Raw genomic sequence first — 15985 nt, forward strand, 5'->3', positions numbered from 1 at the left:
TCTTCTTCCACACAGATGTGTATATATAAATACAACCTACTGAGTCAAGTTAGTGTTGCTCATACATCTATGTGTTTAGGGCTGACCATTCAGGATTGGATAACCTCTCAGGGGGGCTCCTCTCTGGAGAAGACTGAGTTGACTCTCTCTCTCTCTCTGTCTCTCTCTCTCTGTCTCTCTCTCTCTCTCTCTCTCACACACACACACACACACTCCATTGACTGACTGTAGCTCTTCACCTAGGGGTGGGGCACTGTGAGATGACATGCCAACTGGTGTTGTCATTTTGGAGGTCTTGCTTAGATGACTATGTCAATATGGTTCCACGGGTGCGGCTCCCTGTCCAAAACAGAAGAGACTATCTCTCAGCAGACACACATGTCCTGGTCCTCTGACTCTTGTAACCCTTCTGCTTTTTCCTCCCTGATGTTCCACGAGCCTTGGGAGTAGGAGCTGTGTCAGGAGCTATGTCCTCCCTGACGCTCTGCGAGCCTTAGGTGTAGGAGTTGTGTTGTAGGTGGGTACCGCAGGGTGGATCATTGTCTGCATTCTGACCACTTGTGGATTTCTCTGATGGTCTCCAGATGGAAATTTCTGAATGAAATTCTGGGTGCAGGGATGGGAGAGAGCTGCACTGGAGGCAGGAGGAGCAGCTGGAGACTCAAGAAATAATAACTCAAGAAAGAGCCGGTAGCCAGGAAGCAAGACCAATGTCAGTGCCACATTCTCAGCCACAAGACCAAACGAAGCCAGCGCTGACCCAGAACCGGGCTTTCCAGCGAGGGCTCTGGGAACTTCAGGCAACAAAGACAGAGGAAGACTGAAATGGAGGGTGATCTGACCACAAGGAACAACACAGCCAGAAGCTGGTGTGAGTGTGCCAACAGCCTGACCACAGTTCTCTTTCAAATCCACGCAAGAGCCAAGGTGATTCCGTAGAGCACAACTCAAAGGCTTCTGACGCCCACCTCCAGGCTACAGGGACACACGGCCAGGCCACAGCACCCATCCGACCACACCCCAGATCTGAATGACTCTAGAACAGGGGGAATGGATGGTGCTGGGTTTGTCAAATCCTGCCTGCACAGTCTCCTTCTCAGACCCGCTGGGCCAGGAGTCCCCACCGTCTTTCCCCTCTCTGGGTACTGTGAAGGCCGCCGCCCAGAATTGCAGGGTCGCCGGCCAGCAGGCAGAGGTGAGGAGGGAACTGGGGAAGGTGGCCCTGGCCCCTAACGTGGGGACCCTGACCCTCCTGAGTTTATAGTGAGTCACACAAACAAAACCAAGCACAGGCAAAGAAATCAGAGGTTAGGATATCTTCTTCCATGGGGCTACTTAGAAGTTCGTTGATGAGGGATCAACTGCTAACTGTATCGGGCATTGGTGGCTCACGCTTTTAATCCCAGCACTCAGGAGGCAGAGGCAGGCGGATCTCTGTGAGTTCGAGAGGCCAGCCTGGTCTACAGAGCGAGTTCCAGGACAGCCTCCAAAACAATACAGAGAAACCCTGTCTTGGAAAACCAAAAAAAGAGAGAATTTAGGCCTTAGAAACAGGATTTTGAGAGAGCAGCTGGCTGCAAGAACTCAGAGGCACACAGTCAGGTCCGGGCTGACCGCCCTCTCTCTGTGGAATCTGTTTGTGGGAGTCAAGTCAGGGCTTCAGAGCCCCAGATAAAAAATAGAAACGATTGACGCTGCATGAAAACCTCTCTGTGTGTATTCACACACCCTTGGGCGCAGGGTCGAGAGGAGGTTCGTTTTCTGGGACAATAACAGACCTAGCGGATTCTTTCGGGTTTCTGTGGCATGCAAAAGGTAAGCAGGCTTCTCTAGACAGAGCTTCCCGGGCTGTGGAAGCCATCGTGCTCGGCGCTCGAAATCAAGCACACCGAGAACCCACGTGGCCTGTCGGTGCTCACAGGCTCATGACCATTTGGCTTTGCTTCATCCTCGTCCTGAGCACGGGTGTGCACTGGGCTGAACATGCTCTGCCATGCCAAGAAACTGCCTGCGACACACTGGCTGGGCCTCAGGAATATATTTTATGGCCTGCCCTGTTTTTATTGCACATATAAGTTTTTCTGCACCTACAGATGCATAACCATTTGTAAAGAGAAGCTTTTTCCTTGAGAGAGAAGCCTTCCTGCCAGCCTGGTTCTAGAGCCGCACCAGTCCCAAATAAACACACAGGAGGCTATATTAATTATGAAGCTGTTGGCCTTGCTTGTTTCTTACTAGCTAGCTCTGACTTAAGTAATTACCCCATAATTGTTAATCTATGTATTTCTCTTACCGGAGAAATTTCCAGGCTTCCTACCCCATGGCGTTACATCTCTACTCTCTGTGTTTCTCCTTCCCAGAGTCCCACCTATCTAGATTCCTATTGGCCAGCAGTGCTTTATTGGCAAATGCACAGGACTTCCCTCCAACAACCATTTAAATCTGGAAAAGAAAGAGTTCAAAGTATCAGCCTGAGCCTGATCTGCAGAGCCCACACTGAAGCTGTCCACAACCCCAGAGCATCCCTGCAGGAGACGGAGGGGAGACGGGGAATCTCCAGAAGTTCAAAGTCCAGCCTGGACTCCTCAGTGGGGAAGGGACTCTGCCTCAAATAAGGTGAAAAAGGAGGAATCCTCAACTCCACACATGTGTATTTACACACACGTGCACACATGCATACATACACATGCACACACACTAACTACAAATTAAACATATACACATACAAACACACTGTGAGTCAGTAAGTAGGCTAATGAAATATTTACCTAAAGTAGAAACAAGTGGCCAATGTTTTTTAAACTGTTTGATATTACTAACTATCAGGGAAATATGTATTAAAACTACTTTGAGATTCCATCACAACCCAATCAGAATGGCTGTCACCAAGAAAACCAGTGACAATAAATGCTTTTGAGAATGTTTGGCAGGAGAAGTGAATTTATGCCTGGTACAAGTGAAGTCTTTTTGGTAATCAGTTTCCAAGAAAATTAAAACAGAGCTACCTGCTTACCCAACCATATCAGTCTTGAACACACACTGAGCATGTCCATACTCACTGCTGCTCTGTTCACACCAAACACACCCGTGTTCACCACTGCTCTGTTCACACCAAACACACCCGTGTTCACCACTGCTGCTCTGTGCATACCAAACACACCCGTGTTCGCCGCTGCTCTGTGCATACCAAACACACCCGTGTTCACCACTGCTCTGTTCACACCAAACACACCCGTGTTCACCGCTGCTCTGTTCACACCAAACACACCCGTGTTCACCACTGCTCTGTTCACACCAAACACACCCGTGTTCACCGCTGCTCTGTTCACACCAAACACACCCGTGTTCACCGCTGCTCTGTTCACACCAAACACACCCGTGTTCACCACTGCTGCTCTGTTCACACCAAACACACCCGTGTTCACCGCTGCTCTGTTCACACCAAACACACCCGTGTTCGCCGCTGCTCTGTTCACACCAAACACACCCGTGTTCACCGCTGCTCTGTTCACACCAAACACACCCGTGTTCACCACTGCTGCTCTGTGCATACCAAACACACCCGTGTTCACTGCTGCTCTGTTCACACCAAACACACCCGTGTTCGCCGCTGTTCTGTTCACACCAAACACACCCGTGTTCACCGCTGCTCTGTTCACACCAAACACACCCGTGTTCGATGCTGTTCTGTTTACAATAGAAAGGAAATGGAGTCAGTCCAGATGTCCAACAACAGACAAGTGGAAACTGAAGATGTAGTCCATATACACAATGGGATTTTATTCCTATATAAAAGCAAAACGAAGTTTTCAAGAAAATATTCTATTAAACACGGCAATACAGGTTCAGAAAAACAAATACTGGATGTTCTCTCTTAATATATGGATCTTACTTCCTGGTTTTTAGTGTGTGTGTGTGTGTGTGTGTGTGTGTGTGTGTGTGTGAAGAGACTGGGTGTTTGTCATACAACGTAAAGAGATCACCATAAAATGGGGGCTGGGGGGGACCCTGAAGACTGAGGGGAGGAAGCAGAACACAGGTAACCCGAAGGGAAAGAGGCTACGGGGTGGGGGGGGTCAGAAACACAAAGTAGGTAAGAGGGGGGAGGGGGCAGGAATCAACAAGAACTATCGTGTCTGAAATGTCTTAATCCTTGGTGTACCCTGTAAAAGTGCCTGTCTTTTAAAAATTGTCCTTTGAGTTTCTGACCTGAATTTCATCTTTTGAAAAAGCTGTATAAACTTTGATTTATGATTTGGACAGAAATTCTGAGATGGCTCTAAACATACTTCTGCCAATCTGTACTCATGCGTAGTGGCATCCTTAGCGTTGACAATTAAAAAGTTAAAATAACCAGCAGCTCTGAAAACACTGAAGATGTTCTATGCCCTGGAGTGCCCAATATTCAGCCAAAATATAGCTCTTTACGTAATATGAGACCCAGACAGGAACAAGAGCAGTGCACCTTGCTAGTTAATGCGAGACCAACGGGGGGGGGGGGGGGGAATAGGCCTTCTAGGTTAAGAGTTCTGCTTGCAGATAAGACAGGCAGGAGTAAGTTCCCGCTTGCCATGTTTGTTTGATCCACCTGCGCCAAATGAGTTTGATCACGTGTGGGCAGGAGGAGATACGTCAGGATGCATGCTCGCCCCTGATTGGACCTCATGGGAAACATGGTCACCCTTGTTAAGCCTCTGCAAAATGTGAGTCGGGGCCATTTCCTGGGAACCCAGGAATGGACCTGGCCAGAGCTCAACTTCCTGCCAGTATGCAATTAAAGCTTGCTTCAAGTTTGGCTCAAAACTGTGGAACTGGTTTTTCTCCCAAAACTCTCAGGACTCGAGGAAAGGGGCGAGGTTAACGGAGTGCGTCACCGTATTCAGCCTGAGCCTTGCTGGGTTGGATCCAGGGTTTCCTGGGCGCTAGGTAAGCACTCTTCCAAATGAGCTAAATCCTCAGGTCTATGAAGAAATTCTTCAGTATATATACAATGTTACCATTTACTCTATGAATTTTTTACTCTAATTTGTTTTACTCTAATGGAACGAATGGGACATATAGTTAATCCTGAGTTTTGCAAGAGACATGGGTCAAAAGTCTAAGGAGAAACCACCATTTAATACTTAGAGAGGGAGAAGCAAGAGGGCTGGGATCTCATCTAGCTTGTTGCACGGGGGCTGACAGGAAACAAACGCCTGGGAAGGATTCCACTGAGCTGAAGAAAGAGGTATGCTGTTGGCGGCTCGTGAAGGCGTGAGCTGTGGTCATTCCTGAGTGAGACTAGCCATCCTAAGGCCTGCTCATTCTTGTTCTGCTTTGTCTTTTAAGACAGCATCTCATTATGTAGCTGCCCACAAATTCATAGCTCCCTGCCTCAGCCTCCCAGGTACTAAGATAACAGAGTGTGCCACCACAGCGAGCTATAAACTTCGCCACTCTTGATTCTCCGCTTGTCTCTGGAAGTTTGATGACAAAGAGTTGTAGAAAACAGAAGCACAAACCCGTAACTCTTCCCCTCCCTGAGTCCAATCCAAAAAGAGACCCCTAGGCCTGGTTTTTCCCAGGGGGCTCTGCCAGATACCCCAGAGAAACTCACCTTACATATCTTTTTGGATCTGTCTCTACTTGTTGTATGTTAACATTCATGTCCCATGAGGGACAGACATTCAGGCAGCACATATCAAATGCATCCCACACGCTCAACCTATAGGAGATATGGTAAACAAGTCATCCTTCTGTCCTCACTGAGCTCATGGAAGACAGAGACAGATAGCACCGAGCCCACAGCTACAGATGGTATTAAACACTAAAAGGGGCTAGAATGACCTTTGGAAGGGCAGCGATCCCTGTGCCCTAGACACAAATGATGAGCACAAATTTGCTTCCCTGGTCATGGAGTCCACTGCTCCCATCAGGTTGGAAAAGATGTGAGAATAAGGGGAAAGTATTCCAGGAAGAGAGAATAGAATAATTTTCTTAAAGTCCGGAAGTGAGGAAGAAAGCGGCCTTTACAGAACCCTAAGAAGTTCAGTGTAGGATTAGTGAGGTGAATCCGCAGAAAAAGCACCTCCAATACAAGTCTGACAACTGGTTCCAGCCCTGCAATTCATGATGGAGAGAGAGAACCAGGTTCCAAAACTGTCCTCTGACCTCCCCACCTATTGTCTCACACACACACACACACACACACACACACACACACACACACACACACACACGCACACACACACGCCGACAACAACCACAACAACAATAAACAAACATTGAAAGAAATAAGCGTTAGTCTAGCTGAAGCACACACATGAGCAGGGATGAACAGAGAGAGGGCTGGAGATGTGTGCAGGATCCGGGCTGCCTGTGTGCTAACAGACCTCCTGTGAAGGTAGCAGAAAGACGCCCTGGCAGGTTTCAGGTAGTTGAGAGGATCACTGTAGTTACACCACATTAACTGGTTTCAAAGAAAAAGCCTAGAAGCGGGTTGTCCAATGAGAAAGCCCCTGAGGCAAGCAGGGGAGGGTCTGGTGCCCAGATGAAAGGGCCTGACCTTGAAGTCTTCGGGCTCTGCATTGGAAGTTTGAATTCATCCCTCCCTCAGGACCATAGAAAACCCCAAAGAACAGTTTCACAGCTCACCAGATATGAGACCACATTCTAGATTTTCTACAAGCAAACTAAATGTGTACATGTCCCTGTCTGGCAGGCGAGAGTCTGCCAAGCAGGACCAGGTGGGCAGAGACTCAACCAAGCAGGGAAGAGAAAAATCTTGAATTATCACACAAGATTCAAGAAGTCTAGAAAAACCACTGGCTCATCTTCCAGACAAGTCCAATTCCATTGTTTTGTTTTTGTTTTTTGTTTTTTACAAGACAGGGTTTCTCTGTATTGTTTTGGAGGCTGTCGGTCCAGCCCAGCCTCGAACTCACAGAGATCTGCCTGCCTCTGCCTCCCGAGTGCTGGGGTTAAAGGCATGCATCACCATTGCCTGGATATTGTTTATGATTTAATAAAGCTTGCCTGGGAATCAAAATGCAAATCCAGCAACACTAGACAGCCATAGAAGCTAGGCAGTGATGGCACACTCCTTTAATCCCAGGACTCAGGAGCCTGGGACAGATGGATCTCTCTCAGTTCAAGACTACCAGGGATACACAAGAGTGGATCAGTCCAAAAGAGAAAGAGAGCTCACACCTTTAATCCCAGCACTAGGGGGGTATATAGGGAAGAAGCAGAGGGTCTCCAGTGGCAATTAGTCTCCAGCCACATTGAGGAGAGCATAGCAGTCCAGGATTGCAGTCTAAGGCTTGTTGGAGAGCAGTGCAGTTTGGAGATGCAATCAGAGGACACAATCACGCCTTCCGTCTGAGCATTGGTAGAGTTGAGAAAACTCTAGGGCTTGGCTGCTTTGCTTATCTCATCTTTCAGCTTCTATATCTGTCTCCAGGTTTTTATTATTCATGTTACACCGCCACCATCATCACCATCACCACCACTGCCATAATCATTATCATAATCATGATCACCACCACCATCATCACCACCATCAATGACTCCAACACACTGGGATCCAAAGAATGGAGCCAGGTTTATTCCCAAGGTTTTATTTGGGTTGAAAACCCAAATGTGTTTTGTTTTAGCCATTTTATAGTAGGACTAAGACCCAGAGTTCACATACTCCTTAGACCTCAGTTCCTTTAATACCATAAAATGAGGCTTGTTTTTAATGTGTCTAGATGACACACACATCAAAGACCTCTGAATAAAAATAGCAGAACACAGAACGCAGGTTAAAGGTCACGATAAAAAGAGAACAAGGAGGGTAGAGAGGGAGCTCAGCAGCGAAAAGCACGTATTGCTCCTGCAAAGGATCCAAGCTCGGTTCCCAGATCCACACCAGGCAACTTACAACTGCTGGTAACTCAAACTCCAGAGATCCACACCTCTGTCCTCTATGGGCACCTGAGTTCATGTGCGCAGACCCACACACAGACATGTCACTTTAAAAGAATCACAATAAGCCGGGCGTTGGTGGCGCACGCCTTTAATCCCAGCACTCGGGAGGCAGAGGCAGGCGGATCTCTGTGAGTTCGAGGCCAGGCTGGACCGACAGCCTCCAAAACAGAGAAACCCTGTCTCGTAAAACCAAAAAAAAAAAAAAAAAAAAAAAAAAAGAATCACAATAAATAAACCTCCTTTTAAAGGGGGACAGCTGTCATAAGATCTTTGTGTCCCCTGAAGTAGAGATGCTAGGTGGTGGAATGCACGAGAAAGAAGGATGGGTGGGGTGTAGTGATGCTGGCCTCCCTGCTCAATCTATGCTAAAAGCAGTAAAAGCAATGAAGTTACTTGCACACTCCACATCTTTCTGCAGGCAGGAGGGATGTAGACACTCTAGCAAGCTCTCAGACCTTTAGTTTACAGCATGTCTCCCGTGCTGTTGTGGGCGTGGTCAGGGGGTGTGGATCCCCATTCAGAACCACCACAGGATGAAAAAAATAGCAGCACTTGAGTCTGAAGGAAAGACGTCCGTCACACTCCTCAGTCAAAGGGCCATTGTACTTCCTTTTCCTCTAGCCTTGAACACGCTGAGAGAAATAGACTCCACAGGAGCCACCTGGGCCATTTCCTGGTGGATTTATACACTATAAAGCCAGATGTGATAAGTAGGGACATTCTGCAATGTTTGGGGGACTTTTTTTTTTTAGCCTCTACCAGGTTTTAAGCAGAGCCAAGAGGTCTCAAACACATACAAGGATTATGTAGTTCTGATTGGAGCACAGGCTGGGACAATTGAGGGTCTGAAGGACATGTCCCACCAAAAGCACAGAAAGGAAAATCAGAAAAAAAAATGCGAACAAAGAGTAAGAAATGTTATGTTCTAGAGCATTCAGGTGCCTACCCTTTCCAATGGCACTCGAGAGAGAGAGAGAGAGAGAGAGAGTGTGTGTGTGTGTGTGTGTGTGTGTGTATGAAGTATTTATGCCTCCTGGGTCTTCAAAATGTGCGTGGCTGGAGCTGAAGCCATGGCTTGGCAGTTAAGAGTATTTGTTGCTCTTGCAGAAGAATCCAGGTTCAGACTCATGTTCAGTTCCCATCACCCACATGGTGACTCGCAACCATCCGTAACTCTGGCCCCAAGGGATACGAGCCCTCTCTACCTCTGTGGGCACCAGGCGTGCACAAGGCGCACATACATGCACGCAGGTAAAATACTCATAGGCACAAAACAAAGAGATCTGATAATAGATTGATTTTAATGTGCACGACCCTCAGCCAAGCACTTCCTGTCATAGGAATCCATTCTAACAAAATGATTAGGAGTGTAAGTAATGATTTAGATGCGGATTCCCATGGAAACATCAGTCGTAACAGAAAATGCCGAGAAGAACTGTAATTCCTAGCGGATAGGGAAATGAATTTTCAGGCAGGATGGCGTCTTACGGTGCTATTGAAATTAGGAAACAGACATGACTTCACAGGCACGGAGCATGTTAAGGACATATGTGACATGCTGTTAGCGTTCACGGGGCACCGGTTCACGGCGGGTAGTCCTCGCTAAACACGAGCTCTTAACCTCAGAAGGCCTGAGGCCAGGGACGTGTCAAGTGAGCAATGACACTAAAGAGAGGTGCACGGCACCTGGAAATAGGGGACAGAGGGACTTAAGACAGTTGGGAGGGGCCATGCAAGGCTCCACCAAGAATGGAGAGGAGCTAGGCAGAATGGAAACAGGAAAGAAACATATTTCATGTTAAATAATACATGATTTATTAAATCACGACTATTCAAAGACATGTGAACCCATTCATATTGAAAGATAATTTGTATATATATATATATGTATGTGTATACACATCTATAAGTAGAATATCTGAAAGAATAGTCTCCTAAATGCTATAGTGAATGGATTTCTTTTTATTTTATTTTTTTTTACCTTCTGCTTGCTCCCATGATCTGATTTTTCTTTCTGTAACCAATGTGTGTGGAAGGTATGTGGATGGATGGGAGGAAGGGTGGGAAGGATGAGGAGACGGACGGTCACGTGAGGGCTTGGGCAGGGAGCACATTAGACCATGTTCCTCTCTATTCCCTCCTCCCTTCAATTGCTAGACGCCAAGATCTGTCCTAGGAGCATGCGCTCCCCCAACTGATCCTGTTTTCTAAGGTATTTCCAATACCCACAGGCATGTTCGTTGGAACCAACGGTTCCGTTCATTCTATTTATGAGCAGATTCCTCTGTGGATACTGAACTTACAAAACCGCGCATAAAGAGAGTGAATAGCCACACTGCATATTGAAACTGTGGCTGAATAGCTACTGGAGAGAGACAAATTATTCCCAGATAACTAGTTGCAGGCGAAGGATAGAGGGAGAAGGAAACAGAGTCCTTGCCGTTAGAGTTTGAGACCACGCTAAAGGATGACTGAGACTCCCAGGTGGAGAGCACAGGTTTTCCAGGTTATGTGATAAAAACTCCACCCTGGCTCAAGAGAGACAACTCCAAGCTGAGACCAACTCCTTCGAGTGATGAGCCACAGGACAAGTGCACGGGGGATTCTCACAGGACAGCACCACGGCCCTTCCAGCAAGGTCACTCCTGCCCAGCCCTGCGCCACAGTAGGGACGAAGCTGATTCTGCTGAGTAGAAATGTGTGCGTTCACTGCTCTCTGCAAACTCAGGCTCGTTCGTCCTCCCTTCACACGTTCACCGTCTTCTGGAGTGGGCAGTGTGGACTCCACATTGACAAGACATGTCCCCTGGGCACCTAACACTCATCATCAAGCAGGTGACACTTCATCCACACATTACCAAAATACTGGTGTCCTGCTATGAGCATTTAAGACATGGTGACAGACAGGTCAAACAAGAGGCCCATCTTCACAAGAAATGAGGAGACAGGTTAGAAACAGATGACTATGGTTTTTTTTGAGGGGGGGTTGTTTTGTTTGCTTTTGAGATAGGGTTTCTCTATGTAACGTCCTGGAACTCGCTCTGTAGACCAGGCTGGCCTGGAACTCACAGACATCCGCCTGCCTCTGCCTCCCGAGTGCTGGGATTAAAGGTGTGCGCCACCACCGCCCACCTAGTTTTTATGATCCGGGATGGAAAGAGCCTTGGTGTGGAGCTGTGACAATGACGGGGGGGGGGGGCTTTTCTGAGGGGAACACGTGTGCAGGATGAGAACGGCAGTTGTATGAGGGCCAGGGTGCAAGAGTTGCAGACGACCAGGGCACAGAATATAAGGGGATAGATGACCCCACACTCCGAGCAAGCACGGGCCACTTAGGAAGCACGTGACAGGGACATCTGAGCAGGCTTGGCGTCTCACACGCAGATGGTGCCCTCTGGCAGCAATCATCAGAGCACTGTGTATGGTACAAGGAAGCACTGCAGACAGACAGACAGCTCAGCCTATGGGATTCAGGGACTCAGCCCAGGCGCAACATAAGCGAGATCCTTAGGCAAGCCAGCCTCCTCCCTGAAAACTTGGCACAGGTGCCGGGGTTACAGCAGACACTGGTAGTTCCTCTACGTCACTTCTCGAGATGCCCACACCTTTACAGAGACTACAGGAGGCCTCTGGCTCTTGCCTGGGAAAAACGACCAGAGACAAACAAGAGCAATCCCTGGGTCAAGACATCAAGTCCTGACTAGTTGGGCGTTCTCTCCCTGAGCCTCCAGCAGGCCCACCGGACAGTCAGAGGGCACCAGCGTGAACAAGCTCCCCTCGGGGCTCTGACGCCACTGCCCACGCGTGACACTGGTAAGCCCTTTGATTCTGCCTCTGTTCCCAGCAGGGACCAAAAGATTACGCGGTCCAGCTGGCCGGGCTGAGGCTTTGGTTCCCTCAAGTTCTCCATGTACCAAGCTCAGAACGCAGATGCCCCTCGTAGCAGGTCGAGTGGCGCTGCCTCTCCGGCCCCCCCACCTCTCTCCCCCAGCACACACAGCCACCCTCAGCCTTCCCCCAACGCCTTGGGTCGCTGTGCGCCCTCGCCGTACCTGTGAACATGGCACAGAAGTAAGGGCTGCAGGCCGCCAGGACCACACGGTGGGCTTCTATCTCCACGTCTCCCGCCACAATCGCCACGTCACACAGCAGCTGCTTACTGCAAGACACCAGGAGGTGACAGAAAGGGTCACAGCGTGGACACCCACCCCTGTCCCTCCCCGGTCACACACGATCGATATAGGAGGCCGGCACAGAGGCCCTCTCTTGTCCTGACACAGGTGGGGAATGGGGCTCAGTGACATTTCCAAGTCCCTGATAAAGCTAGCGTTTTCACACTTTCCCGCGGCGTGAAGGGAGGCCCAACTACTCCATGGCCGTTAAGTCCTATGTGGCTTCATTTATCCTCAACGCTCTGGTCCCCAAGTTATGCGGCAGAGGGTGGGACAAGAATGGCTCAGGACTGACTCCATGCCCAGAAGCGTGAGCGTGTCACTGGGGTGTGACAACAGCAGGACCAGGTATGATCAGTTCCCTCGAGGGGCCTCCACTGCAAATGCAAGGCTAGTAGGAGACAAGCCAGACTGGGGGGGGGGCCTTTCTCCCCTCACCCGGACTTAACACCAGCACCAAAAGACGCACAGCACTCCCAAAGAGCTCAAGCAAGTTCCAGTTGCTGCAACCCCCAAGGATCTTGCCTGGGCTGTAGCTCAATGATGGTACACTTGCATGGCATGCATAAGGTCATAGGCTCAATCTACACACACACACACAGTGAAACCATCGTCTGGGTCAGGGAGACAGCCCAGCAGGTGGTGAAAGTGTTTGGTGTGCAGAGGGTTTGGGTTCGTACTCCCCGGCTCCTACACTTAAAGAGCCAGGTGCGACTATACACATGCCTGTAACTCCAGAGCTCGTGAGTGGGGATGAAGATAGGAAGGCCACTAGGGCTTCCAACCTGACGCCAGGCTCAATGAGAGACCCTACCCCAAAAGATACAGAAACAGAGAGGGTGATTGACAAAGTACAACACGTGAAATCCTCCTCTGACCTCTGAATATAGTCTCATACAAACACACACACACACACGCACACACACACACACACACACACACACACACACACACACACACGCAATCGTATGGGCTGAGGATATGACCCAGTTGGTAAAGTGTTTGCTACGCAGGTATGAGGGACCTGAGTTCAGTCCCCAAAGGTCAGCGTTAAAAGCCAGGCACCAAGACACAACAAGCCTCTAATCCTCGCACGGGAGAGGTAGAGACAAGAAGACCCCTAGGCTTGCTGGCCAGCCCACCTAGTCAAATATTCAAGCTCCAAGTTCAGAGCGAGACCTTGTCTCTAAAAACAAAACATGGACGTATACTGCGGTGCCAACCTCCAGACGAGATACGCCCACTGATGAAAGAGTGGTTATGGGGGTAACTGCTTGTAGATGGGATGTGAGGTCTATGCATGGTCAAAAGCCCGTGGCTGAGGAGGCTGTAGGCTCTAGGAGAGAACCTACTACTTCGTTTTGTTAAATGGCATGTCGTCCAACTGTCTTCTAAATGTGCATACCTATAGCCACGGTTTAGTGCTACCATCGGTCTTCTCTCTGCAATGGTCAACAGCTAATGCAGAGACTCCTAAGTGTCTACTGCATGTTCAGCCCTAAAAGGGACATCTGTATCAGACCCCACCCCAAGGCTCAGGAGACATCACAGGAGAGGGGTAGAAAGGAGCTAGTGGGTGGGGATCGTACCATGAAACTCTGTCCTCAGGATGTGGACAAGGCCATGCTCTCATGAGCTCCCCGCAGATGTGATCGGCTGCACAAGATTGACTCGACAGTGTCAGTGGACAAGCAGCAGTTATTAACAAGGAGAGGACAAGAAGAGGAAATGAGGACATGACGGGGTGACTGGGAGTTGGGAGTAGAGTTTGGGGGTGCACAGGATCAAGATACATTGTTCGCATGTTTGAAATTATCAAGCAGTTAAAGATATTCTTTGGTTTGGTTTGGTTTGGTTTGGTTTGGTTTGATTTGGTTTTTCGAGACAGGGTTTCTCTGTCAAGCACTTAAAGATATTCTATTAAAAATAAGATGGAGAGCAGTTAAGGGAGATGCCCAACATTGACCACTTGGCCTCCACACATATGTGCACAATGTGAAGACAAAAGAACCTGTGAACACACACATACACACATACGCACGCGCGCGCGCACACACACACGCACCAGAATCTTGCAACTATCTTTTTACGTGGCTGTCACTGCCACATAAAAAGGACTTAGCATACTTAATCTTGTACCCTGAACACTAGGCTATATACCTGCTGCATAGTAGGGCCGACATGCCTTCAGACAAGCAAATATGTGAAGTGAATCAGTCCACATTCATCAACAGAATGGGTAATTGGGAACTGGGTTTGATGGCACATGTCTGTAATTCCAGCTACTCAGGAGCCTGAGGCAGGAGGATCTCAAGTTCAAGGCTGTAGAGTAAGTTCAAGACTAACCCAGGCAACTTGGTGAGACCCTGTCTCAAAACAAAAGGTATAATAGAGCTTCGGGTATAGGTCAGTGGAGGAATGCCTGCCTAATATATGTAAGATTTGGGTTCGGTGGTGCTGGGTGATGGCAGATGACCTTCTGTATATAAGTTTCTTTTATTGGTTGATGAAGAAAACATTGATTGGTCAGTAGCCAGGCAGGAAGTATAGGCGGGGTTACCAGACAAGGAGAATTCTGGGGAGAGGTCACAGAGAGGAGCCGCCAGAGAGACAACATGTAGCCGATGAAGGAGTAACAGGTTCACACATTCTCCGGTAAGCCAAGACCACGTGGAAATACATAGATTAATAGAAACGGGTTAATAATTAAGACAGAGCTAGCCAATAAGAAGCCTGAGCCATCCCAGCCAAACAGTTTGTAATTAATACAAGCCTCTATGTGTTTATTTGGGACTAAACAGCAGGCCGGACCATGCAGGACAGGAAACTCTGTCTACAGCTGGGTCCCAAAAACCTTAAAAAGTCCCAAAAATGGATACTTGAGCACCTTAAGGTGCCGCAAGACCTTGCCAATCTCAGAACTTTTCCATTAGCCTTCCAAGTTCTTACCTCGCCTATCACTTATGTAATAGCATTTGCTGAGTTAGAGAGATGCCAGGTTCTTGTCTGGGCACTCCCCCCACCTAGACATGATTTCGTTTAATCCTCTCTACAGCTCACTCACTGAAGTAAGGCTAATCGCTGCACCTGCATCCTACAGTGAGGAAACTGAGGCCCAGAGAAATCGATAAAAAGTTTCTCAAAGGCACACGGAAAAAAAATGGAGATGGGATTTTAAGGCAAGTAAGTGAATCCCCAAGCTCCTTCCATGATACCCTGATCACCACTAGTCGCTCCCTTAGAGTGCGAGGGCACCTCAGTCTGCTCGTGCCTGGCTTCTCTCTGAAGATGTTGGGTCAGTGCGTCTGTCGTGGCTGGCAGATGGGAGAGAGGCCATGCATCTGCTATCTCTGCCGCAGCACATTTGGCCATTGCCCACTACCAATGAATGCACTGTCTTGGTTTCTCTCAGAGAAACAGAATCATGAAGTCTGAGACAGCGGGAACTTCAAGTGCTCTCACCGGCCTTGGACGGCATTTGGCCTCTGAAACCCAACCAAAAGGCCGAATCCCGAACACAAGCTCTCTAGACTGTAGATACGGTTTTTCTCCAAGGTATCCCCAGGCCCCATCACTGGCTGGCATTTAGGGTGAGAAAAGACAAGGGATGGAGTGCCAGTGGGAACTCAGCAGTCGAGGACTCGAGGACCTCATTCTGCGGCAGAGCCGGCTGTGCCCTAACTAGCCACAAGAACTCGAGCAAACACGTCTCTACCTTGACTGTGGGGCCCAGTTTTGAGGCCACTTGGGGTAAAACAGTGAGACTGTTGTCTAAAAATAGACATTTTTTTAAAAACAATAGAAAAGAGCAAGAACCAACTCCCCTCCCCCCCTGGAAAAGAATATACTAACATAAAAATAAG

General features: G+C 48.6%; 1 protein-coding gene across 4 annotated transcripts in view; it reads right to left on the bottom strand.

Moving 5' to 3' along the window:
- The window catches only part of Klhl3 (kelch like family member 3), a 113735-nt gene that overhangs the window by 73121 nt on the left and 24629 nt on the right, over positions 1-15985 (bottom strand). For 2 of the 4 annotated variants that reach the window (XM_040756072.1, XM_040756073.1), the window contains exon 2: positions 12003-12109. The exons of the other annotated variants lie outside the window; for them this stretch is intronic. In XM_040756072.1, coding sequence (XP_040612006.1) covers positions 12003-12109 — 107 coding nt within the window. The remainder of the gene's footprint in view (positions 1-12002; positions 12110-15985) is intronic. 4 annotated transcript variants of the gene reach the window in all.

The sequence above is a fragment of the Mesocricetus auratus genome, unplaced genomic scaffold (assembly GCF_017639785.1).
Source record: "Mesocricetus auratus isolate SY011 unplaced genomic scaffold, BCM_Maur_2.0 Super-Scaffold_100013, whole genome shotgun sequence".
NCBI classification, from domain to species: Eukaryota; Metazoa; Chordata; class Mammalia; order Rodentia; family Cricetidae; genus Mesocricetus; species Mesocricetus auratus.